At 45.6% G+C, this 25,314-nt stretch overlaps 1 protein-coding gene across 1 annotated transcript in view; it reads right to left on the bottom strand.

The window, feature by feature from the left end:
• Positions 1-15,848, bottom strand: part of RPH3AL (rabphilin 3A like (without C2 domains)) — a 57,139-nt gene extending 41,291 nt beyond the window's left edge. Inside the window, exons 1-3 of the mRNA XM_079955840.1 lie at positions 15,710-15,848; positions 4,729-4,842; positions 1,003-1,146 (exon numbers count right to left, since the gene is read on the bottom strand). Of these exons, the coding sequence (XP_079811966.1) occupies positions 1,003-1,146; positions 4,729-4,805 (221 nt within the window). The 5' untranslated portion in view covers positions 4,806-4,842; positions 15,710-15,848. The remainder of the gene's footprint in view (positions 1-1,002; positions 1,147-4,728; positions 4,843-15,709) is intronic.
• Between the last annotated feature and the right edge of the window lie 9,466 nt (positions 15,849-25,314).

Raw genomic sequence — 25,314 nt, 5'->3', positions numbered from 1 at the left:
GGCGAGTGGCTGGAGCAACCGGTTGGAGGGCAGAATGTGGGACAAGCTGGGTTATGTGAGATCCAGAATGCTCCAGAGCCAAGCATGACTGCAGCTTAATAATAATAATAATAATAATTTTTATTTAAAGATGCATTATTAAGTGTGACGGGCAGTTCATCTGGCGATGTCGCTATTTTATATGGCTTTTCCCAATCTACTCTTTTCGCTGCAGTTCTGCATTTCCTTTCTTGCATTTGTCTTTTGCACGGATATTCCGTTTGCCGCTTTGGTGGGCCCTTGGTCCCCAAAGCGGTATATAAACAAACCAACTGTAGCCACCTCTCGGAGTGGTTTGGAATCTGACTTGCGTTCAGAAGGTCCCAGGTTCAAATCCCGGTATCTCCTGGTAAGGAAAGGAGAGACCCGTCTGGAAACCAGGAGAGCAGCTGCCGTTAAAGAAGTTTTAGAAAATTGTGAGTGGTGTGAGGAAACAGGAAAAGGCAGCTAAGCCACAGAGGACACGCTCCTATCAACACTTCCAGAGAGGTATTGGGGGAGGGCTGCTGGTCAGTGACAGAGCAATGGGTTTGCATGCAGAAGGTCTTAGGTTCAATCCTGGCACCATCAGGCAGGCCTGGTGGAGACTTCAGTCTAAAAACCTGAAGAGCCTCTGCCAGCCAGTGTAGACAACACAGATCTAGATGGCCCCATGGTCCGACTCAGTATAAGTCAGCTTCCTATGTTGCCATTCAGAACCATGAGGTCTAGCACCTTGCCTTGTTTGTAGGGGAAGAACTGGTACTGAGGCGCAGAGCATCTGTGCAATTGCCCTGGGTTCAACGACTGGCGGCTCATGGCACGGCCGGGAAAGGCTCCCTTTCTGGAAACGCTGAGAAGCTGCTGCCAGCCCGTGCAGACAGCACTGGACTAGAAGGCTCAAGGGTCTGGGGTGTGGTGTTAAGGCAGCTTCTTAGAAAATGAGAAACCCTCAGGTCTACACGAAGGCGCCGGCAACCGTACCCAATCCTCTGCTGTTCAACAATGTCCAATTTCTCCGCCCGACGGACAACTTCCAGGATGACGTCCATCTCCTTGGCGTTCAGCGCCTGCGTTTTCCTCTGCCGGTTGCTTTGAAATGTGTGCACCGACCAGCCGGTCTGAAGCCTAGAAGGAAAGGAATTCAGAGGAGGGGGAGAGAAAGAAGAGCTTCGTCATGAAGCAAGGATGTTGATTTAAAAAACAATAATAATCATTACACGTAACGGTTACACATTTAGGAAAATCAAACAATCTGAGCGTCATCTCCGAGCACACCAACAGAACTTCGTCCAAGTATATATGCTAAAACCATCAGAATCTTAATAAACACGAAATAATCCGTACTAACAGACGTTGCATTGCTTTCTTTTTGAAAAAATAAGTTTTAAAAAATCAACTCCGCCTGTCGTGCTTTAAAATCAATACATTCAAGTTAGGTGGTTTGTTTACTTACTTCTTTTTATTAAATCTCTACGGCACCCTTCTTTTGAGGATCACGGGGAAGTTTACAACATAAAAGCACAAAAAACTAGACCAAAGTGACAAACAACGATAACACACACATCAAAAAAACAAAAACCAGAGAGAGTTTAAAAGGCCATAGATTGTTTAATTAGCCAAAGGCCTGGGGAAAAAGAAATGTTTTTGTGCCTGGCACCTAAAGAAATTTAATGAAGGTACTGGGCAAGTCTCCCTGGGGAGAGGTTTAACTTTTTCTATAAAAAAATTACCTAGTTTGTAGATCCTAAAAAAAAAGTACATTTAGATCTGGGCTGGGGAAGGGCCACAGCTCGGTGGAGGAGAATCTGTGCTCTATGTGGGGCTCCCTTTGAAGGTGACCTGGAAACTGCAACTAGTCCAGAATGCGGCAGCTAGACTGGTGACTGGGAGTGGCCGCCGAGACCACATAACACCAGTCTTGAAAGATCTACATTGGCTCCCAGTACGTTTCCGAGCACAATTCAAAGTGTTGGTGCCGACCTTTAAAGCCCTAAACGGACTCGGGTCCAGTATACCTGAAGGAGCGTCTCCACCCCCATCATTCTACCCGGACACTGAGGTCCAGCACCGAGGGCCTTCTGGTGGTTCCCTCGCTGTGAGAAGCCAAGTTACAGGGAACCAGGCAGAGGGCCTTCTCAGTAGTGGCACCCGCCCTATGGAACGCCCTCCCACCAGATGTCAAAGAGAACAACAACTACCTGACTCTCAGAAGACATCTAAAGGCAGCCCTGTTTAGGGAAGCTTTTAATGTTTGATGTATTACAGTATTTTAATATTTTTTGGGAAGCCAACCAGAGTGGCTGGGGAAGCCCAGCCAGATGGGCGGGGTATAAATAATAAATTATTATTATTATTATTAAATGCAAAATGTCCCCGGTTCAATCCCCAGGGTCTCCAAATGGGGTGGGAGTGAACCCCTGGCTGAAACCCAGGAGAGCTGCTGCCAGCCAGTGTGGGCAATAGATGGACCCATGGGTCTAACTCAGCACAAAGCAGCTTCCTAAGCAAACTGAAGACAGGGAGCCAAAGGGATGAAATACTACCTCCCTGCCACGAAATAACAAGACAGTAACAAATCACTCACAGTAAAAACATCCCAGGAGGACCGGGTGGAGGGGGAAACGACTTGGACAGGAAGGTTTAATAAAAAAAAAAAAAATAGAACTAAGAAAATAAATCCAAGCAATCCCATTTTTAATCTTCAATTTTACAACCTTCCAGGAAGCCAAACAGGACACGTATGAGGCAGTCAAACCCACAGACAATTGGTAGACTCATGTCAATATTGAGCAGTATTTGTCCAGCACCCTGACACCTTCCTGTGTGATTTAATTTCCACATGGAAGGAAGAGGGGGGTTAAGATCAATTGTGGGCAGAGGGTTAATTCCTTGCCTCCTCCATCACTTCTCATTTCCATGCCCTGCCTCTAACCAACGGGCAGGATGAAGGGGTTGCCAGACACCTTCCGCCCCACAGGGCTAACCTGAAGACTCCAGGTGTGCCTGCCCTTCAGGCAGAGGCGGCAGGTGGCAGGTATGTGAATCTCCAGGTGGGCAAGCGCAGCTCCCCTACCCAGGCTCCCTAACCAGGTGAGAAGGAATGGTCCCCTCATTCAGCTGGACATAAGAACACCCCCTTTAGCTAATGCTTCGCTCTTGATTTCCATCCAGTATTGACTCAGATCGTGAAGCTGAGGCTCCAAGACTTTGGCCACTGCATGAGAAGAGAAGACTCCCTGGAAAAGACCCTGATGCTGGGAAAGATGGAGGGCACAAGGAGAAGGGGACGACAGAGGACGAGATGGTGGGACAGTGTTCTCGAAGCTACCAGCATGAGTTTGACCAAACTGCGGGAGCCAGCGGAAGACAGGAGTGCCTGGCGTGCTCTGGTCCAGGGGGTCACGAAGAGGCGGACACGACTAAACAACAACAAATTGACTCATTTGAGGTCTCTGTTTTTGTTTCCTTTTTTTTGAATGACAGGCTCTCCGCAGTTGCGCTGTGCTTAACGGACATTGCCAGGGCCTGCCCCTATGACATCACGGGGTCCACCTCCTCTGACATCACCAGGGGCCACCCCTAAGTCTCAAGTCCGGGCTCTGAAATCTCAGGGTCTGGGATGTTGGAAGTTTTTTAATAAACGTTACATAAAACGGTGCACCGTTGAAATTGCATTGCATTTAAATTACGGTGCAGAATGTACGGACAAATTGGCAGAAGGCTTGTATTTTTCCACTGCAAAGTTGGGGTGGGCCAAGCTTATGATTGAGTCACAGGTTTTCAGAGTGTTTGCTTATGCTGTTGAAGGTAGCCCGGACCACTTCCAGAGTCATGTGCTATTTTCCCAAGTGCACACAGATCTCCCTGGGCGTTGGCCAAGATGCAAGCAAGCTGGAAAAAGAGGGGGGGACAGAGATCTTCTGGGGTTGTTTTTTTTAAGCTGAAAAAGCTGGTTTTTAGCAAAGATATGTCCTTGAGCCTTATACTGGGATTAAGTATAGGTAATGGTGGAAATATATGAAACAATGCATCGTTTGTTTTGTAACGTTTAAACGGAGTTTCTGCAAGCAGAACTTCGGAACGTCATATTTTTGTGATGAGAATTTGTTTCCACACAATACGCCAGATCTGAGAGAGAACCTCCGCTGGCAATATTCATAAGTTGCTGCTGTCCCCACCTGGCAGCCCTAACTGGATGACCCAACACAGGGTCCAAATTTTTTCGTTTGCTGCTCTGTCTACTTTGGCCTCTGGCCATCGTGTCCCTTAAGCTGCCCTTGAAATACTGTATTTTTTGCTCTATAAGACTCACTTTTTCCCTCCTAAAAAGTAAGGGGAAATGTGTGTGCGTCTTATGGAGCGAATGCAGGCTGTGCAGCTATCCCAGAAGCCAGAACAGCAAGAGGGATTGCTGCTTTCACTGCACAGCGATCCCTCTTGCTGTTCTGGCTTCGGAGATTCAGAATATTTTTTTTCTTGTTTTCCTCCTCCAAAAACTAGGTGCGTCTTGTGGTCTGGTGCGTCTTATAGAGCGAAAAATACGGTACTTACAAATAAGCGGTTATTGGGAATCAGCAGCTAATATTGGCAGGCAGTTCTATTTATTTATTTTTTTAAAAAAAGGGTTATCACAGCATCAGTGTACAAAGGATATCCCCCCCCAGTAGGAAATTGCCCCAGCGTGGGGTCAAAAAGAGAGAGACATACTTGGCTCGCAATGCTAGCTGCCGGTCATTGGGGCAGACCCACTGGTCGTTCCCGTTGCCAAAGATTGTATCGGCCATGGCAACAAACCACGCAGGGCAGACGGCGACATCAAACCTGGAGGAAAACAGCGGTGTGTGAAATATATAAAATGAGATTTAAAAAGGAAACAGTTAAAACACTAAAACCAGCAATAAACTAAAAACACACCAGCATTCTAGATATCTGGGTAGGCTTGTCTGAACAAAAATGTTTTTAGCAAGCGCCGAAAAGAGTACAGTGAAGGCACCTGCCTGAAGTCCATTGGGCAGGGAGTTCCAAAGGGCTAAAAGACCAATTTCTTACTGGAATGAGTATTATGTAGCACCCATAACCATGCCAGTTCCAATGAGTAATGGTGCTTTGCTTTCATATTATTATTATTATTATTTCAACAAAGACAGTGAAAATAAAAAACAAGCAAACAAACAACAAATTATACACAAAAGCAATATCAAATCCATAAAATGGGATTCTCCAAATCCTGTGACTCCCCTCTCCCCGGTTCCTTAGTTTTCTTCTTCAACTGCATATCTTTTCTACTCCAAATTATTTATACTATTTCTACAATTACAAGTGTTCTTTAAATCCTGCCAATGTATGAACCTGTTTACAATACGTTTGTAAATACATAATAAACATTTCCCATTCCTTTTAAAATTTCTTGTCATCTTCATTTCTGAGCTTTCCAGTTAATTTAGCCATTTCAGCATAGTCCATTAACAGTTTGCCAATCTTCTCTGGTCGGGACTGCTTCCTCTTTCCACCTTTGGGCTACCCAGTGATTAATGGTGCTTTGGATGTGAAATGACAATCCTGAGTTCTGAGTGCAGGCTTGTTTTTCCTGCGTATGGTTTCTTTTCCGGAGGAGGCTTATATGTAAAGTCAATTAAAAATGATATTAAAATACCAGATAATGGGGCAAAACAGGAATTGGCTGTTGCCCTTCCGCCCTGCTTCCGACTGGCTAGTTTTGCCAATGGCAGAACCACTGGACAGCTTTTCCAACAGCATCCTGATTCCCTTTTTTAAAACCCCCTGGCATCTTTTAACTAGAAAACCCAGCAAAAGGACAGATGCAGAGAAACAAATGAGCACCCGCTTTGACACCACCCCCCCCCCTAAAAACAGCAGGCAGGCCAGAGCCGTCAACATAATACGTCCCCATTCAACAGTTAGGAAGGTGCACACATTCAATATTTGACTTTGTCGAGGGTGACATTTGCAAGCAGAGTATAGAGAGAGAGACTTGCAGATCCGCTCTTTAAAAATAAAAGAGGCAGACAGAGAATCCAAGCCCCAGGCGTCGGAATCATCCCTTGAAAAGAAGTTTAGCACTAGCTGATGAAGCAACATATAAATTATGTGTTGCCAAAGGCTTAGAGGATCCGGAAAAATTCTGTGCTTTTTGGTGGGATTTTATCCTTTACGCAACAAACACAGACACACGGAACTCCCTCTCTACACCACAGCATTAAATTTGGCTTTTCTGATGTTCCTAAGTACAGTGGTACCAGACTGAGTGGCTGGGGCGACCCAGTCAGATGAGGATTATTAATACAGTGGTACCTCAGGTTAAGAACTTAATTGGTTCCGGAGGTCTGTTCTTAACCTGAAACTGTTCTTAATCTGAAGCACCACTTTAGCTAATAGGGCCTCCCACAGCCACCACACCACTGCCGATTTCTGTTCTTAATCCAAGGTACTATTTCTGGGTTAGCGGAGTCTATAATCTGAAGCATCTGTAACCCGAGGTACCACTGTACCTGATTCAAGTCTCTTCCAGATATATTGCACTGCTTTTTTCTTTTTGTGCTTCTGTTATTTGAATTGACATACTTCAATAAAAAGGGGAGGAGAGAATTTGCAAGCAGGGTATAGACAGATTTGCAGATCTGACACACACACACACACACACACACACACACACACACAGACAGTGGTACCTCTGGTTAGGTACTTACTTAGTTCCGGAGATCCGTTCTTAACCTGAAACTGTTCTTAACCTGAAGCACCACTTTAGCTAATGGGGCCTCCCGCTGCTGCCACATCACTGCTGAGCAATTTCTGTTCTCATCCTGAAGCAAAGTTCTTAACCCAAGGTAATATTTCTGGGTTAGCGGAGTCTGTAACCTGAAGCGTATGTAACCCGAGGTACCACTGTGTGTGTGTGTGTGTGTGTGTGTGTGTGGCAGAAAAAGAATCTAAGGCTCAGGCGTCAAAATCATCCCTTAGAAAGAAAAATTTCCTGTCCTCCAAACCGAGCCAGGAAAGACACAACACTTGGGATCAGTTTCCGTAAATATTGATTCCTCGAGGCCCCGGGATCCCAAATGCAGAGCCAGCCCACCCCCAGCTGTCTCTTTTTGCCCACAAGGCTCCCGCCGGAGATCGACAGCGACGGCACAGGTGGTTTGGCCCCGGCTCCATATCACACAGAAGCATATTTGCCCGTCTGCTGCATTCCCAGAGGGAAGAGGCAGCGCATGGCAAAAACACACAGAAAGAAAACAAACAAACGAAAACCCAGCTGCCGGTTCTGGACCTGGAGCGCATAAAGTACAACCGCACCTGACGCACGTTTAACTCGCAGTGATTTCAACTGTATACGCGGCTGAAGGCAGGCTCCTCAAAACAGCGCAAATTCAATCCAAGCAAAGTGGAGAGCTCAAAAGCTCTTTTTGCACCAGGTGTGCTTAGGGTTTCCCGTGGCAGAAAGGGTTTCTAAGGCTTAGAAGGGCCTGCTCAGACGCCCTCATGAGATCTCACAGGGCCATCCAAGCTACAGAGCAAGAGGGAGAATTTAAAGTCTATTTTTGCATTGGGTCGGCTTGGGTAACCCAGTAAGAAAAGAGCTTTTAAGCCAGGCATAGGCAAACTCGGCCCTCCAGATGTTTTGAGACTACAACTCCCATCATCCCTGACCACTGGCCCTGTTAGCTAGGGATGATGGGAGTTGTAGTCCCAAAACATCTGGAGGGCCGAGTATGCCTATGCCTGTTTTAAGCCTTGCTTCCTGGATAGGGCCCACTCTGAGCACGAGTGTTGGGAGATCTTTCTCTCTTTCCCTTACCTGCTCGTAGCTGTGGGACAGCCCCAAGAGTTTGGATATATGCAATTTCTTGTGTGTGCACGCAGTAATTTTAAAAGCATATACTGGGGTAAAGCGACGGTCCATTTTACGGCCTGTCGAATCTCCGGCCAGCCTCCAACTACAATTTGCTTTTACCGAGCTGCATTTTCAACCTATGCCTTCCGCCATCCCGGGAGGACGGTACAACAGGTGCCATACGGAGACAGACTCTGTGGGCAACCACAGATGGAAGACAGATTGCACTACAGTCATACTTTGGACCTCGAACACCTTGGCTCCTGAACATATCAGCTCCCAAATGATCAAAACCCAGAAGTGAGTGTTCTGGTTTTCCAAACAATTTTTGGAAGCCGAATGTCTGATGGGGCTTCTGCGGCTTCCAATTGGCTGCAGGAGCTTCCTTGCAGCCAATCAGAAGCCGCGCTTTGGTTTTCGAATGTTTTGGAAGTCAAACGGACCTTCGGAACGGATTCCGTTCAACTTCCAAGGTACGACTGTATTTACTATATTGCCCACTATTCACTGGACCCAGGACCCACTATTCCCTGGACCCATTCGGGAAAGATGTCTCTCCCCGGCAGAGAAGGTCCCATGACTTCCTAGCGATGGAAACATTTCAGTGACTCATAAAGTTGCCGTTTTTGCCTTGGCGGCTAAAACAATCAGAAAAAAGACCCTGGGCAATACAGCCATGAACTTAAGGGAGACGCAGAGATCGAAATAGAGGCCATTATTTGTGGCGCAACACCCCTTTTGTCTGTATTTATTTTTGATTCAGAATTGTCATGGCCAATGGCTAGTACAATAAACTTATTTGGATTGGACTGGAGTAAAGTTTGTGTAAAAAAAAAAAAAAATACATACTGTTGCATGCCTCTCCAAGGACCAAGAGACCCCAGGATTCAGTTTCCTTGGAATGAAGTTTAGCAGAGACTGTGAGGTCTTTCAGTTATATGGTTTTATTTACACATCTATACAGCCAGAGTATAGTTTGGAGAGGGGCTCACAGCATTAACACCCCGACAGAGCTGGCTTCTCCATTCCATTGCCAGTCCAGGACAGAGCTAAACCTGCCTCTGTTTCCCCAGTATCTCTCCCCTCCTGTGGTCTCCAGCTTACGATATTCAGAAGTATTAATGTCTCTGACTGTAGAGGCAGAGCAGAACCACAGTGGTTTGTTGTTTAGTCATGTCTGCCTCTTCGTGACCCCCTGGACCAGAGCACGCCAGGCACTCCTGTCTTCCACTGCCTCCCGCAGTTTGGTCAAACGCATGCTGGTAGCTTCGAGAACACTGTCCAACCATCTCGTCCTCTGTCGTCCCCTTCTCCTTGTGCCCTCCATCTTTCCCAACATCAGGGTCTTTTTCAGGGAGTCCTCTTCTTATGAGGTAGCCAGAGTATTGGAGCCTCAGCTTCAGGATCTGTCCTTCCAGTGAGAACTCAGGGCTGATTTCCTTCAGAATGGAGAGGTTTGATCTTCTTGCAGTCCATGGGACTCTCAAGAGTCTCCTCCTGCACCATAATTCAAAAGCATCAATTCTTCGGCGATCAGCCTTCTTGATGGTCCAGCTCTCACTTCCGTACATCACTACTGGGAAAACCATAGCTTTAACTATACGGACCTTTGTTGGCAAGGTGATGTCTCTGTTTTTTAAGATGCTGTCTAGGTTTGTCATTAGTCCTCCATCAACTTGTCTAATCATCTTTTAAAGCCATCCAACTCGGAAGCCATCCCTGCCTCCTGTGGCAGCGAGTTCCAAAGGTTAATGTGCCGCAAGGAGAAGAGACGCTCAACTCGCTCCATCCCCTTTGAGCATGACGGCTGCCCTTTTCTGAACCTTTTCCCAGCTCTACAATATCCTTTCTGAGGCGAGGCAACCAGAACTGGGCATGGTATTCCTCTTTACCCAGGCATACAGTGACTGAAGACTTTTCCAGCACTGGAAAATCCCTTGATCACAGGGCAGAAGAAGGTTTTTATCTGTCATTGCTCTTACAATGGTTTTTTTTTTTTTCCAAAACTGCTTTTAATCGATAATGTTCTGATCTGTTTTTGCTTTGTTTTCACTCTTTTTCTAAATTCCGTATCTGCCTGCCACCGTGGTCTCCTTGGAAAGGAAGGTCAGGGTGTTAATTCAGCCAGTAATGAATTATTATTGTCGCAAAAATCAACTCTCAATGGAAATCCAAAAATGAAGAAGTGAAACTGGAATTCATGGCACTTGGCTGTGTGTCCCAAACCAGCCACCATCCTTCGCCCAGCTGTTTCAAGGCAGCTCTGAACAAACAGGGTCAGGTGACATCACTGTGTTTCCTTAACCTGCTGAACTTGACATTGTTGGTGGGGCTCAGCTTCCAAACTTGGCGGCTTCTCATCCGGCAGGTCCCATGACCCAAACGTTTGCAGGGGAAGGGAAGAAGGAAAGGGCAGTGGGGCAGTGGGAAAGGCAGATTCCCACAGCAGCAGATTGCCTGACAGCCTATTTATCACTTGCTTTGTTCCCATTTACCAGATGGGGAAAACTGAGGCTGAGATGCCAGCAAGCAGGTGTGAGTGGGGCTTGAGCGCTGGAGAAAAGGAACTTACTCCCGGTGCCAATTTAAATCTCAGAGCACTGGAACTAAGCGGGGTCATCCAGAAAAGCTGAATGTTGGAAGATTTTAGACTTTTACTGCTGCAGGAGGCAGAGATGGCAACCAACCTGGACAGCTTTGAAAGACGGTCAGGCAAATCCATAGAGGAGGCCACAACAGCTATCCTTGTGAATCCCAGATGTTGGAAACCACAGGAGTGGAGGCTGCTGTTGGGCTTGGGCATCAGATAATAATAATAATAATAATAATAATAATAATAATAATTATTATTATTATTATTATTATTATTATTATTATTATTATTATACCCTGTCCATCTGGCTGGGTTTCCCCAGCCACTCTGGGCAGCTTCCAACAGAATATTAAAATACAATAATCTATTACTGAGAACAGCAGTTTGGCTGAAGCAAAACAGGGTAGCTGCATTGGTACCCTGCTTATGGGCTATTTGGAGGCATCCGATTGGCCACTGCAGTAAGCAGGATGTTGGCTGCTAAATCATTGACAGGAGGGTCTCCGCTCCGGGCCAGACAGAGCAAGACTCCGGGCCTGGTTTTCTTTCCAACTGGACCGGTTTTCGGTGTCAATTACCTTCGCTCACTGCCAAGTCTGATTATGCAGGAAGAGAAACCCGGGCAACCTGCACAAACAGCCCCCTCCGTTGCCATGGCAAAGGCAGCAACAAGTGCAGAGGAGGAAAGATAAAAGGGGCAGGCGGGGTGATCTCTGCCGCATCCCCAGAAAGAGAAGGGCAGAAGCGGAAAAGGTGCCCCATCAATGGCTTTTGAAGGGGAAAGTCGGATAATGAGAGAGTTCCTGGATGCGAGGAGCAGATGGAAGTGGAATTTGCATCCGTTTGCATTTTAATCTGAGTTTACCTACTTTGCAGTTCCCAGAAACAATACATGATGCAAAATGCAGTTCCCCAATGAGAGGGGAGAGCCAATTGTCCAAAAAGGCATTACTGGGGAAGGGCAATGTGGTGTAGTGGTTAGAGCAGGGGTTCCCAAAGAGAGTGATGAGATGCTACAGGTGCCATTTTAAATTTCCCACAGTTCCCTGGTCATAACCTGTACCTGAGGCATGGAGGAGCATTTCAATTTTATTTGCCTTTTGATGAAAAACTATCTCATTCGTGCTTCTTAAACCCGTATGTATACTTCTCCGGATTTTGTGATGCAGACCTCCCGCCAAAAGCTATATACAAAAATGCATTTAATGGTGGAGAAGAGAGGCATACATTAAAATGTGGTGTAGTGGAATCTTCCTGCTCTACAATTCTGTGAGTCCACCATTCTCCGACTGTGGTACTCCCACCAAATAACATACAGTGGTACCTCGGTTTAAGAACGATTTGGTTTACGAACTCCGCAAAACCGGAAATAGTGTCCCGGTTTGAGAACTTTACCTCAGCCTAAGAACAGAATCCGAACGGTGGAAGGGCACCAGCGGTGGGAGGCCTCATTAGGGAAAGCGCGCATCGGTTTAAGAACGGTTTTGGTTTAAGAATGGACTTCCGGAACGGATTAAGTTCGTAAACCGAGGTACCACTGAGGGGGGCACTGGAGGGAGTTCCACAAAAGGGTGCCATTCCAAGGGTCCCTTCAGACTCTGATACGACCCTGAACAGGCGAAATCCTTGGGCAACCCAATGCCAAGGTTTTTCAAAACTTCAGCCATCAGAAGTTACACTGCTGGGGGGCAAATCCTTAACTCCCCTTCCTCCATAGTGGAAAAGCTCTATGCTAAGCATCTTCTAGGGACGCGGGTGGCGCTGTGGGTTAAACCACAGAGCCTAGGGCTTGCCGATCAGAAGGTCGGCGGTTCGAATCCCCGCGACGGGGTGAGCTCCCGTTGCTCAGTCCCTGTTCCTGCCAACCTAGCAGTTCAAAAGCACGTCATGTGCAAGTAGATAAATAGGTACCAATCCGGCGGGAAGGTAAACGCCGTTTCCGTGCGCTGCTCTGGTTCTCCAGAAGCGGCTTAGTCATGCTGGCCACATGACCCTCGGCCAGTAAAGCGAGATGAGTGCGCAATCCCAGAGTCGGCCTAGACTGGACCTAATGGTCAGGAGTCCCTTTACCTTTACCTTTAAGCATCTTCTGAGAAAGCTTACCCAGTGGGTATCCCAATTTGCAGGCCCCAAGCAGGTTTTGCCAGGGTAAAGCTACCTTGGATCATTGTGCCACCAACTGAATAAATACTCTAGTGCTCTTCATCAATAACTGTATACAGCGTTTCTGGACCTGAAAGGAGCCTTTGACTGTCCTGAGAGAGCTGCTCGGGAACACTGTCCATTTTGAACATCTTTGAAAGGTTACTCTTTCTCATCAGGAAACTACACACCTCCATGAGTTGCCAAGTGAGATGCCCCCATTCGGGCAGGCTAAACCCCAAAATCCTTGCCAACAAAGGGGCAAAGCAGGGTTTCGTCTTAACCCCGTATTTATTCAACCTTAAACGACCTTGCACCCTGTTTTCACAGGGTGGGTGGCCATTCCCTGAAGCTCAGCTCCACCTACGTTCCCATCTTACTATATGCCAATGACGCAGTCATCTTGTCTCGCACAATGGCTTGGAGCCGTTGCCAGGAATATTGTACAGCCAACAGACTGGAACTGAACTTTGCAAAATCTAAAGTGCTTGTTTTCTCAAGATCTTGGAAGCCTCATAGGTGGGAGATCAATGGAACCCCATTGGAACAGGTTGAAAACTTTAAATACCTAGCCATCCACTTCCAAAATAACACTTCTTGGAAATACGGGACCATTGTAAGCTCACACTTAACAGAGCGAATACCCCAGGCTCTGGTTAACTCCTGTTTTGTTTTTTTTTTAACAGAGGGAATCAATTCATCCCAGCTTTAACTTCCAAGTACAGTGGTACCTCGGGTTAAGTACTTACTTCGTTCCGGAGGTCCATTCTTAACCTGAAACTGTTCTTAACCTGAAGCACCACTTTAGCTAATGGGGCCTCCCACTGCCACCGCGCCACCAGAGCACAATTTCTGATCTCATCCTGAAGCAAAGTTCTTAACCCGAGGTACTATTTCTGGGTTAGCAGAGTCTGTAACCTGAAGCGTCTGTAACCTGAAGCATATGTAACCCGACGTACCACTGTAGCCCCAAAACTCCTGTATGGTGTTCCATTATGGATTGGTGCAGCTAACCAACTGCTGGAACGCATCCAATCCCAATTTCTGCGCAAAATCTCGGGGCTGCCAAGTTCTGTGCCATGTGCCTGGAAATTGGACAAAGGCTGCCGGAAACCAAAGCGCTGCTCACCATTATAAAATTCTGGCTCCGCCTACATTTCATGTCCGATCGGTCTTCTTTAACTTTCCACATGCTGGCAGAATCCCACCACTCCAAACGGCTATCTTGCGTTGAGAGCAAAATCAGAACCTGTGGCCTATCACTCGAGTCGCTGCTTATGCTCCCACAGTTGGAAGCATTCCAGAAAATCAAGTGCAGAATCCTAGAGATTGAATTCAAACCCCTTCGCAGTGCAGCCAAGAAAACCTGTTCCCCCTTGGGGTTGGGAATCCCACCCTTGTTTAGCCAGGACACTCCATATTTACACATATTTATATTTACAGCTTTGCGATCCCTACCTACACAGAGCTCTTTCCCTCGCAAGATTTAACATCTCACTGTCTGCGGTTTTGCAAGGTAGATTCTCGAAAATCCCATTCTCTGAAAGATACTGCCCTTGTGGCACAAAACTATCTATCACACACAGATTTTTTTAATTGCCCATTTTATGCAAAAATATTTGATAAGTATTTGGCCCCCTTATTGAAGGAAAGGATTTATCTCACTGACTCTTCTAGGGAGTCTTATCTGCTGAACAATTGCAGGAATGACGTTGTGGAGAATGTGGCAAGTTTTTTGAGTAATGCTATGAAATTACATCACCGTAGCTGTGGGTTAAACCACAGAGCCTAGGACTTGCCAGTCAGAAGGTCGGCGGTTCAAATCCCCGCGATGGAGTGAGCTCCCGTTGCTTGGTCTCTCCTCCTGCCAACCTAGCAGTTCGAAAGCACGTCAAAGTGCAAGTAGATAAATAGGTACCTCTCTGGCGGGAAGCTAAACGGCGTTTCCATGCACTGCTCTGGTTCGCCAGAAGCGGCTTAGTCCTGCTGGCCACATGACCCAGAAGCTGTACGCCGGCTCCCTTGGCCAATAAAGCGAGACGAGCGCTGCAACCCCAGAGTTGGTCATGGCTGGACCTAATGGTCAGGGGTCCCTTTACCTTTACCTAGGTCCTAAGAGCCATCTTCGTACCTCAAGATGCCTGGACAGTTTTATCCTAAAGCATCTCCGACTATATTTCGTTAACTGTGTTGTGTTCTGATCCATGTATATCAGGAGTCAGCAAACTTTTTCAGCAGGGGGCCGGTCCACTGTCCCTCAGACCTTGTGGGGGGCTGGACTTTATGAGGGGGGGGGGGGAGAACAAATTTCTATGCACCATAAATAACCCAGAGATGCATTTTAAATAAAAGCACACATTCTACTCATGTGAAAACACCAGGCGGGCCCCACAAACAACCCAGAGATGCATTTTAAATAAAAGGACACATTCTACTCATGTAAAAAGACGCTGATTCCCGGACCGTCCATGGGCCGGATTTAGAAGGCGATTGAGCCGGATCTGGCCCCCGGGCCTTAGTTTGCCTACCCATGATGTATACGATGCACTTTTTTATGCCAATAAAGGAGATCGATGCCCTCCTGTGTCCTCCAGAAACTGGATTTTGAGAGGCATCCCTGCCTCCGACCGATGGCCTTCTCCTCTCCCATACACCTGTCCCATCCTCTTTGAAAGCCGCCCCCCTCCCGTCGGTGGCCATCGCTGCCTCTTGTCGCAGTGAGTTCCGCCGTTTAACAAGCCGCCACCTCCCTTTCCCCAGAAACAAAGTTCTTCGGGATCCACGGCGCGCGCCTGCGCAACACAGCACCCCGCGCACCGCTTCTGCCAGGAAGCCGCCGCCGCCGCAGCTTTACAATGAGTTTCCGTTCCCAGGGATTTCCGTTCCCAAGGAACTGGAAAAAATAATTGCATTTTTTTTTAAAAAAAAAGGAAAAAATGCATCTGCCCAGTTTGCAACAAATACTTTTCAAGAGATTCTGGCGAGGAGCCCCTGGATTTTCTTTATATTTTGGGAGAAAGGCGCAAGGAGGAGGACACCAGGGGAAAGTTTAGAACCGGATTGAAAAGTGATCGTGTAAACGCGATTCGGGTCACACTCACCGCGCCCATTCCGCTCTGCAGGCGGCAGAGGCTGCTCGGAGCCGGCAGATCGGGACCCCGTCGGCCGCCCGGCCAGAGGCGCGCTCCCCACCGCGGCTCTTACTCAGACCTTAAATAAATAAGGCGCCGGCAGGCAGCGGAGCGTGCGGAGGAAGGGAGGGAGGGAGGGAGGGAAAGCCCGGCCTGGAATCCCGGAGGCGGCTGGGCTTCCGGGAGAAGTGGAGGGAGGAAGCCGGAGAGGCTGCGGAGCGAGGGGGCGAGACACGAGCAGAGTTGGGGGGGGGCATACGAGCCCCCTCCGAAAATGCCCAAGTTGATGGGCATTGGTTTTTTCCCAATAATTTTTCCAAATATCTTTCCCCCCCCCAATTTTTTAAATTGATTTTCACAAAATTATAAACAAACATAAATCATAACCTTATTAAAAATTACACTTATTAACATTGTTAAGTGACTTCCTCGCTTCCCCTTGGTTGAATTTCAATGCATATCCTTTTAACGGTGTTCCAAATCACAGTTCTTATAAAATTTAACTTGAACATCAACATCCTTAGATCTTTTCAATTTGAAATTAAACATATTAATTCCTCAATTTACATAAAATCCTAAGCCAATTAAGTATCTGCAAGCTGTTTCCAATTAATTTAACTTGACATATTTAACTAAGTAATCATTAAATTTAGTCCATTCTTCCTGATACTCCTCCTTCTGGTCGCGGACTCTTCTGGTTAGGTCGGCTAGCTCCAAAAAATCCATCATCTTCATCTACCATTCTTCCATTTTTTCCAAATATCTTAAACACAATACAGCTTAACAATATTATTCTCCTTTAAATCTATATCTCATCCGAATTAACTTCCTTCCACCCCTCTTCTCATTTCTCTACATTGCTCTTGCTTAAGCGTGATTACTATATATACATTCTATAAGTATCTATAATTCCTCAATAAACTTTTGTATTATACTTTTGACATACATTCCTTATTATAATACAGCAATATTTCTTGTGGTCCAACCAAATGTTTACAATAAACGTTACGAGTTTTATTTCAGTCCTGTGTCTTTATGTACAGTTTTCTCTGAGTATACCATAAATTTGGATCATTCTTTTTGGAATTTCTCATCGTCCTGCTGTTGGATTCTTCCATCTAGCCTTGCTATTCCGCATACTCCAATACTTTCTGTTGCCATTCTTCAGTTGTCGGAATATCCTGTTGTTTCCATCTCTGTGCGAGGAGTAGTCTTCCTGCTCTTGTGGCATACAGGAATAATTTCTGATCTTCCTTTTTAATGTCCTCTCCAACCATTCCTAACAAAAATGCCTCCGTTTTTTTATAAAAGAAGTTGATGGGCATTGTGTGTGTGCGCACCTGCCCCCCCCCCCCAATATTTTATTCAAGTTGGCAACCCTGTAGGAGCAGGGGGGTTGATCTGCGCCGCCTCCAATTGACAGGATTTATCTTGGACACCCACCTGTCCTCATCTTCTGTCTGTCTGCCTAGCAGATTCAGAATGAAATGTCTCAACAATAACTCTTGTTTTAAATCACTTTCTTTTGACCTCAGGAAGAAATCTGTCAAACTCTCCAGGCATTTGAAAGCCAGGAAGTTAATAATAACAATAATAACAATAATAGCAATAATAACAATAACAATAACAATAACAATAATAATGATGATGATGATAATAATAATAATAATAATAATAATAATAAAAATTCCTTCCAGTAGCACCTTAGAGACCAACTAAGTTAGTTATTGGTATGAGCTTTCATGTGCATGGTATCTGAAGAAGTGTGCATGCACACGAAAACTCATACCAATAACTAACTTAGTTGGTCTCTAAGGTGCTACAGAAAGGAATTTTTTAAAATTATTTTTATTATTTATTTTGTTTTGTTTTGACCACGGCAGACCAACACGGCTACCTACCTGTAACTTAAATTAAAAAATTAACATCAGGGAGTACCTTTCGTGTGGTTAACGAGTGTGTTTTGCAAAATTACAAAGAACATGCTTTTTCTTCTTATTATTTTAAACAAATCTAAGCTAAAACAAGTTTTCTTGGATTTGCTGAAAACCTTTTCATCTCAAATCCCTCCGTTTTCCCCAAAGCAGTTTTTTTCTGTGCATGCTCAGGAAGCATAGCCACTTGAGATGCCCCCGTGTCATCCTCGACCAAGTCTTCTCCAGGGTGCAAATGGTGCCTGGCTGAGCAAGAGAGATGAGCAGAGCCTTTTTTGTGGTGGGGTAAAAGATTTCCACCTCTTTTAATAGGTCTGCTATGTTCAGCTCTTTTATCTGATCTTTGCCAAGTTTCTTCTTCCGCGTGGTGTACCATGGTTCAGCTTCTGAGTCGTAGATCATAGAATTGTAGAAATCTTGCAACTTATAAAAACTAAAACTTACTTTTAGTTAAGTGCTTTTATTTATTTACTTGGCTTAGGGGAAGCAGCAGCCCCGTGCCCCCCACCACGGCCGGCTATGCCCATGCAAGGCGGCTAAAGGAAAAGGAGGATATCCAAGGAAACTTTGAAAGGATCAGGCCAAATAAATGAGAATCTGCCAATCTTCAGTTTCATTGGATATCTCCAAGTTCTATCATTACGAGAGAGGCAGGGAAACTTTTCTCTTTCCACTTTCTCCATAAGGAAGGGCTGTGGTTTAATTAATTGTTCAAACTGATGATTTCTTAAAACAGTGTATTCACATATTGAAATATACTCGGAGTCGAGACTGGATTTCATGCTCTTTATTCAGCTCATAGTGGTGAGGAGGAATGGAAGTTCCCCCACATTATTTACACATTATTTACACAATGGGCTGCACATGATTGGCTAATTCCAGGATTCTCCTGTAGGCCAATCAGGTTGTGGAGTCACTTCCATCTGGAGCTGGATTGGGTGGCTCCTGCAGACCAATCATAATGCTGCATTGTTCTAGGACCAATCAGACTGCTGCATTTTGGATCCTATTGTTCTAGGACCAATCAGACTGCTGCATTTTGGATCCTATTGTTCTAGGACCAATCAGACTGCTGCATTTTGGATCCTATTCAACTCAGTACATAACACATATTTACCATATTTTCAGGTGCCACGAGTTTTGAAAATGCTGCCTGTCCTCCAGGATGTGGGGGGAAGGCATGTGAATCAATGGCAGAGAGGGGCCTTGGAAGCTGAGGTTGGAGAGCAGGAATATCTGCTCACTTCCTTACCAAAACAGCTGCCACGTTACATCAGCTGTTGCCCTCTTGAAATAGTCTCTGTCACAGTTTAAACTGGATTTAAATGCGACTTTCTGTTTTAAATGAAGAGGGTGGCGCTGTGGGTTAAACCACAGAGCCTAGGACTTGCCGATCAGAAGGTTGGTGGTTCGAATCCCTGCGACGGGATGAGCTCCCGTTGCTCGGTTCCTGCTCCTGCCAACCTAGCAGTTTGAAGGCACATAAAAGTGCAAGTAGATAAATAGGTACCGCTTCGGCGGGAAGGTAAACGCCGTTTCCGTGCGCTGCTCTGGTTTGCCAGAAGCGGCTTAGTCCTGCTGGCCACATGACCCAGAACCCAGAAGCTGTACGCCGGCTCCCTCGGCCAATAAAGCGAGATGAGTGCCGCAACCCCAGAGTCGGCCACGACTGGACCTAATGGTCAGGGGTCCCTTTACCTTTACCTACCCAACATCCAGCTTGCAGAAATTTCACTGAGGCCCCCGGCACCATTTGAAATTTGTCTGTCTGTTGATTACATTGCAAGAACCAGTGTGGGCACTCTCTTCTCTCAGGGTTCTTATGCATTTACCCATCTAGCTCAGCAGAGCATACTCTGACTGGCAGCAGCTCCATCCAAGCTATCAGTAATTCACTTCCTCTGGAAAGTAGATTGCCTCTTTGCTGCATGACTGGTTTTAACATTTCTCGACAGCATCCCACACGCCAGCAGGAGGGAGGGGGTAATTTCATCAAGGAATGGGGGGGGGGGGAAAGCTGGTGGAACAAGGCTTTCCTCTGTTTACAGGTGTCAGGCCTGTTGTGCTGCAGGCCGAGACCGCTGGTTGCCATGGCAGCCCCACATCTCCCCATCCCTCACCGCCTGTCAGAGTTATGGAAAGGGATGTTTTAAGACAATGCCGCAGCTCACTGTGGCATTTCCCTGCTGAGACGAGGCAGTTAGGGTAATTGGCCATTTTGTTTTTCTAAAAAGCGTTTTATGGCTTTATTGCAGCCTGCTGGAGAGAAAGGCGTGGCGGGGAGATGTTTCTCTCCTTAAAACATTACATTTCTGACAAATGTTTCCGTATATCTCGTAAGGATGGAGGGGCAATTTATGTAAATGGTTAAACTCTTAATCTGGGCTTGAAAGCAGCCCTCATCTGCAACTAAGTCCTAATTGAAGTGGTAAAATCCTGCTCAGAGTGTATCACTCAAGACCACAGCAGGGGAACCAGCAGAACAGAGCTATCAACCAGGGAAAATAAAAAATTCCAACATAATTTGTGAGGAAGGAGGTTAGAGAAATTTTCCTCTCTTTCCCACCCCAAATAATAATATCTATTTCCATTGTTTGCATTTATAAAGGTAAAGGTAAAGGGACCCTTAACCATTAGGTCCAGTCGTGGCCGACTCTGGGGTTGCAGTGCTCATCTCGCTTTATTGGCCGAGGGAGCCGATGTACAGCTTCCAGGTCACGTGGCCAGCATGACTAAGCCGCTTCTGGCAAACCAGGGCAGTGCACAGAAACACCGTTTACCTTCCCGCCAGGTTGGCAGGAGCAGAGACCAAGCAACAGGAGCTCACCCCGTCATGGGGATTCGAACCGCCGACCTTCTGATCAACAAGTCCTAGGTTCTGTGGTTTAACCCACAGCGCCACCCGTGTCCATTTATAGCCCACCCTTTTTTTCCAAGGAGGCTCAAGGCAGCATACAAGGTTTTCCCCCTCCTCCTTTAATCCCCCCAACGACCTTGTGAGGTAGGCTAGGCTCAGAGAGACAGTGGTCACCCAGCCCTGTGTTGCAGGAGGCATCATAACAATGATGTACAATAGATCGCAAGAGGTGGGAGCGCTACCGAAATTTGAGAGCACCTGCCCTTTGGAACTCCCTGCCTATTGAGATCAAGCAGACACCTTTACAGTACACTTTCCGGCCCCTGATAAAAACATTATTGCTTAGACAAGCATATCCAGATGCTTAGAAAGTTGAGGTAATTTTAATCTGTTTTAGTATTTTAACTTTAATTGTGTTATTGTTGTGATTTTCTCTTGATTTTACTCTTTTTTTTGTAAACTGCTCTGAGGGTGTGTTGTTGTTTTTTTACAATTAAGCAGGATATATATTTTACAGAATAAAAAAAAAAAATCAGGAGGCAGACACGGTCTTTCTTACGCCACGCCACCCAATTTCATCCTCACTTCAACATTGCAAAGTAGGTTCGGAATAAAATACCCTTCGCTATTTCTCTCCGGATGCATATCCACACGTTTTTAACCTGTCATGTTGAACCTGCAACCGCACTGATTGCTGAATGATAAATTGCTAGGTGCGATGAGCAATAACAATCTCACACTCACACTTCTTAGGAACATAACCTGATTATCTGCTTCACTATGACCTTTTCTCGCAACTCTCCACTGCCCTCTAGCAGCAAATGCAATGCAACCAATCACTGCTGTTATGTGAAGTTTCCTAAATGCAGTGGTCTGTGTTTAAGGTGCTAGTCCAATGGAGGCTGGTACCCATTGGGACTTGTAGGGTGGGAGATAGGCACAACCAACTCTGTCTGTGCATATAAGACCATTTACTCTGGCTCAAGTGTGCTCCCACTGCTAGTTTTGGAACTCTTGTTTACCCCTTGGACAGCTGTGGAGAAACCTGGGAACTCCAGTTTGCTAAGGATGCTAGGAATTATAGCTCTGTAATGTCAGCGTGCTACAGTTCCCAATATCCTTTAGGAGAAGCCGTGACTGTTAAAGTGATCTAAGAGTGCTTTAAATGTATGGTGTAGCTTACCAGATTTTTTTCAAATAATCCGGGGACACTTAAAAAAAAAAAAGAGGGGGGAAAGTTACCGTATTAAAAAAGTTATTTAAAAAAAAATAGAAGTAATATATTCTCTTCTGTGGTCTCCTCTGTCGCGCTGCCTTCCTCTGGGCCCCGGCCTGCTCTCTTGGAGCGCTAGTCGCCGTGGAGCAGGCTACAAGTGCCGCTGGGCAGCTGGCCAGGTGCTCTCGCACCCGGCTCGATTTGGGTCACGGGGGGGCGGGTGTCAGCGGTTCCCCCAGTTGATGCGCCAGGCATCCCTGGTTCCCCCTCGGTAGTGGCGGTGGCAGCGGCAGTCTCAGCAGCCCAGAGCCAGCCTGGTAGCACAGTTGGCTCTGGCTGGCTTCAGGAGTTGCTTGCTGCCATGACGCCCGCCATTTTGCCTCACCAGAACTCCCCATATGATGTGTCTTGTGCCATTGAACCAATCACGCAAAGTTCATTCCCAACTAATAAATCTGCAACATTTAAAATATAAATCTGGGGACATTAAATGAAATCCGGGAACTATTCAGCTCCAAGGGCCTTCTGGTGGTTCCCTCCCTGCGAGAACTGAGGTTACAGGGAACCAAGCAGAGGGCCTTCTTGGTGGTGGCACCCGCCCTGTGGAACGCCCTCCCGTCAGATGTCAAGGAAATAAGCAACTATCTGACTTTTAGAAGACACCTGAAGGCAGCCCTGTTTAGGGAAGTTTTTAATGTCTGGTGCTGTGTTGTTTTTAATATTTGGTTGGAAGCCGCCCAGAGTGACTGGGGACACCCGGCCAGATGGACAGGGTATAAATAATAAATTATTTTTATATTATTATTATCCAAGTTGGTGGACACATCACTGCCTCCTGCAGCAGAGAGTTCCACAGTTCCAGCTCTGCACTGCACAAGGAAGTCCATTCTTTTATCTGTCCTGAATCTTCCAGCTTCATCGAATGTCTGCGAGTCCTAGTGTTATGAGAGAAGACAATGTGTACACATTGTCATAGCAACATGGAATCGTAAAACTGGAAGGGAACCCGGGGTCATCTAGTCCAACCCCCTTTGATGCAGGAATCTCGGCTAAAGTATCCATGGCAGAGGGCCATCCAACTGCTTAAAAACCTGCAAGGAAGGAGAGTCCACGACCTCCTGAGGGAGACAGGTCTGTGGACCTATCTCCACTACCTATGGAGATTTACCTTACCTGGGAGTAAGTCTCTCTTAACTCAGTTGGGGTAACTTCTGATCTATACAGGCTACACTGTCAAAAAGAAGGGGGCATATCGTCCGATTCTCACAAAACTTTTAAAATAAGAATTACTACTAATAATTACCCACCCTTCACCCTTAGGTTCCAGGGTGGATTACAACATTGAAACACAATATTATTATTATTTTTTAATCTACCCACCATAAAGGCAATATATAACCACACAGATGTGATCTTTTGGCTTTTAGTTTCAGCCGCCTTACACTAGTCTACTATGGAATTATAATTATGGCATCGTCAGAGTGAGGAGGAGGCTGCAATATTCTTTTACAGAAAACAATAATAATACATTAATTGTACGTATTTCCCATTTATCATGCTAACGGTGAAAACTTGTCTTGGAAAAGCTTTGCTTAGGAACAAAGGGCTGATCTTATTTAAGCATTTTGTTCCAACGGGAAAAACAACCGCCACCAATCACTATGACAGTTGGTAGCAATAATTAGCATGATGAAGAATTAGGGCATCTTTTGGGAGGGTTATGTGTTTGCTGTTAAATCAGGATAATCAGTCAGTGTTGCGAGAGAACCCAAGGATAAGAGGCAGAATCGTAAGTCAAGATGAAACAGCAAAAACCTGAGTGCAAAAGAAATGTGAAATATCACAGAATTGTAGAGCTGGAACGGACCCCAAGGGTCATCTAGGGAGGGGTAAAAACATTGTGGCAGAACTACAAGAGGCAAACTCCTGCCTGGCTGCAGTATGGAATTAATAAGGTGTTATGTACTGAAGTTCTCACCCTGGGCCAGCAGGGGGATACTGTAGATAGTTTTCACTCAGGTCCACATATGCAAATAAGGAATTGAAAGTGACGTTCAGTGATTGGATAGTTACAGAGAGTTGTTACTGTTGCTTTGTAGTTGAGCTCTATATAAGCAGGTTGGCTGAACCCTTCAGCCCAGTTCTGTTCTGGCCTGTGAATAAACAAGAGCTGTTTGAAGAATCGCTGTGTCGTCCAATATGTTCACCCACATCTTAACATAAACGCAGGCCTACCTTACAAAGTCGTTGCAAGGGCTGCAAAATAGCTCACCTTTCCTGACGTTGTTGAGCAGTTCAGATGTCCTGCTGCTCTCCTGTGCCTTCAGCTCGACTGAAGACAGTGTCTGTATCCATTCAATGAGTGATGGGAGAGTCTGTTCAACCTGAAACGTCTCCATGCCAAGACAAGAGTGTGGCAGGATGTGATGTGCAGATGATACAGCCTTGACAGGGCACACTGAGGAAGCTGTACGGAGACTGTCTGTTTTGCCCAAGCCTGCCTAGACTTTGGCCTTACCACCAGCCTGTTACAAGTGTCCCCTAAAACTCAATTCTGCATTCATAAGAAATAAGTCTTTTAGACCTGCACTTTGGAACTCCCTGCCCCTTGATGCCATGTCAGCGCTTTACTCTTTTCAGCACCTGCTAAAAACTTTTATACTTAGGCAAGCCTGCCCAGGCATGAAGAATGATGGCATGCATTTCAATCTAGCTTTCACCTATCATTCATGCTCATTAATTTTTGAATGTTTAAGTAGGGTTGCCATACGTCTGGGATTTCAGGGGTTCATCCTGGATTTTCGGCAACATAACAGTCAAAATCGTGGCAGAAACCTTGGGCTGTTTCTCTAAAAAATAATAATAATAAAGGTCAACAATTGGTTTGTGTCCGGATTTTCACTTCTTGAAAGATGGTAACCCTAGAAAAATGTTTTAAAAAGTTTTAACTAATAGTTTTATTGTTTTCTCCTTTTTATAAACTGCTGTAAGGGTTTTATTTGTTTGTTTATAGTCAAGCAGCATATAAATCCTACAAAATAAAATTGTATGCTATATTTTTTAAAAAATAATGAAAATTGCTTTAGATTAGAAGAAAAAGTTGAAGCAATATATCATTTAAAATATCCATATGCAATAAGAATGATGTTAAAAACTCAGTTCTACAACACACATATATCCACAGTTTGTGCTGTTTTTATAAACACTTAGAGGGGCTATGGGGTTTTTTTAAAAAATGGAAGCTACCTTGATAAAGTTTTACTCTATAAAGGTGGCATATAAATATTTCAAACATATATAGTTGTTTGTGCATGTAGGCAGGCAGAAAGGTAGAACCATTACACTGTCATGCACACACACAAAGTTGTATTCAATGTTAAGCCCATTGATATTAATGGAGACCATTAACTTTTGGTCCATTAATCCCAATGGGACTATTCTGAACAGAAGCTCACTGGATCCAACCCACAATGATGGTGGTGGTGATGATGACTAGTACGATTTATAGCACTAACATAAATTAATATGTAGTCTTTCCACCCCACGCTATTTTGAGCTAGGGAGTGTC

This window comes from Podarcis cretensis (genome assembly GCF_951804945.1).
Source record: "Podarcis cretensis genome assembly, chromosome: 15".
In the NCBI taxonomy this organism is placed as follows: domain Eukaryota; kingdom Metazoa; phylum Chordata; class Lepidosauria; order Squamata; family Lacertidae; genus Podarcis; species Podarcis cretensis.
Note: the sequence above shows the minus strand (reverse complement) of the source record. Positions and strands in the feature narration are given on the sequence as shown.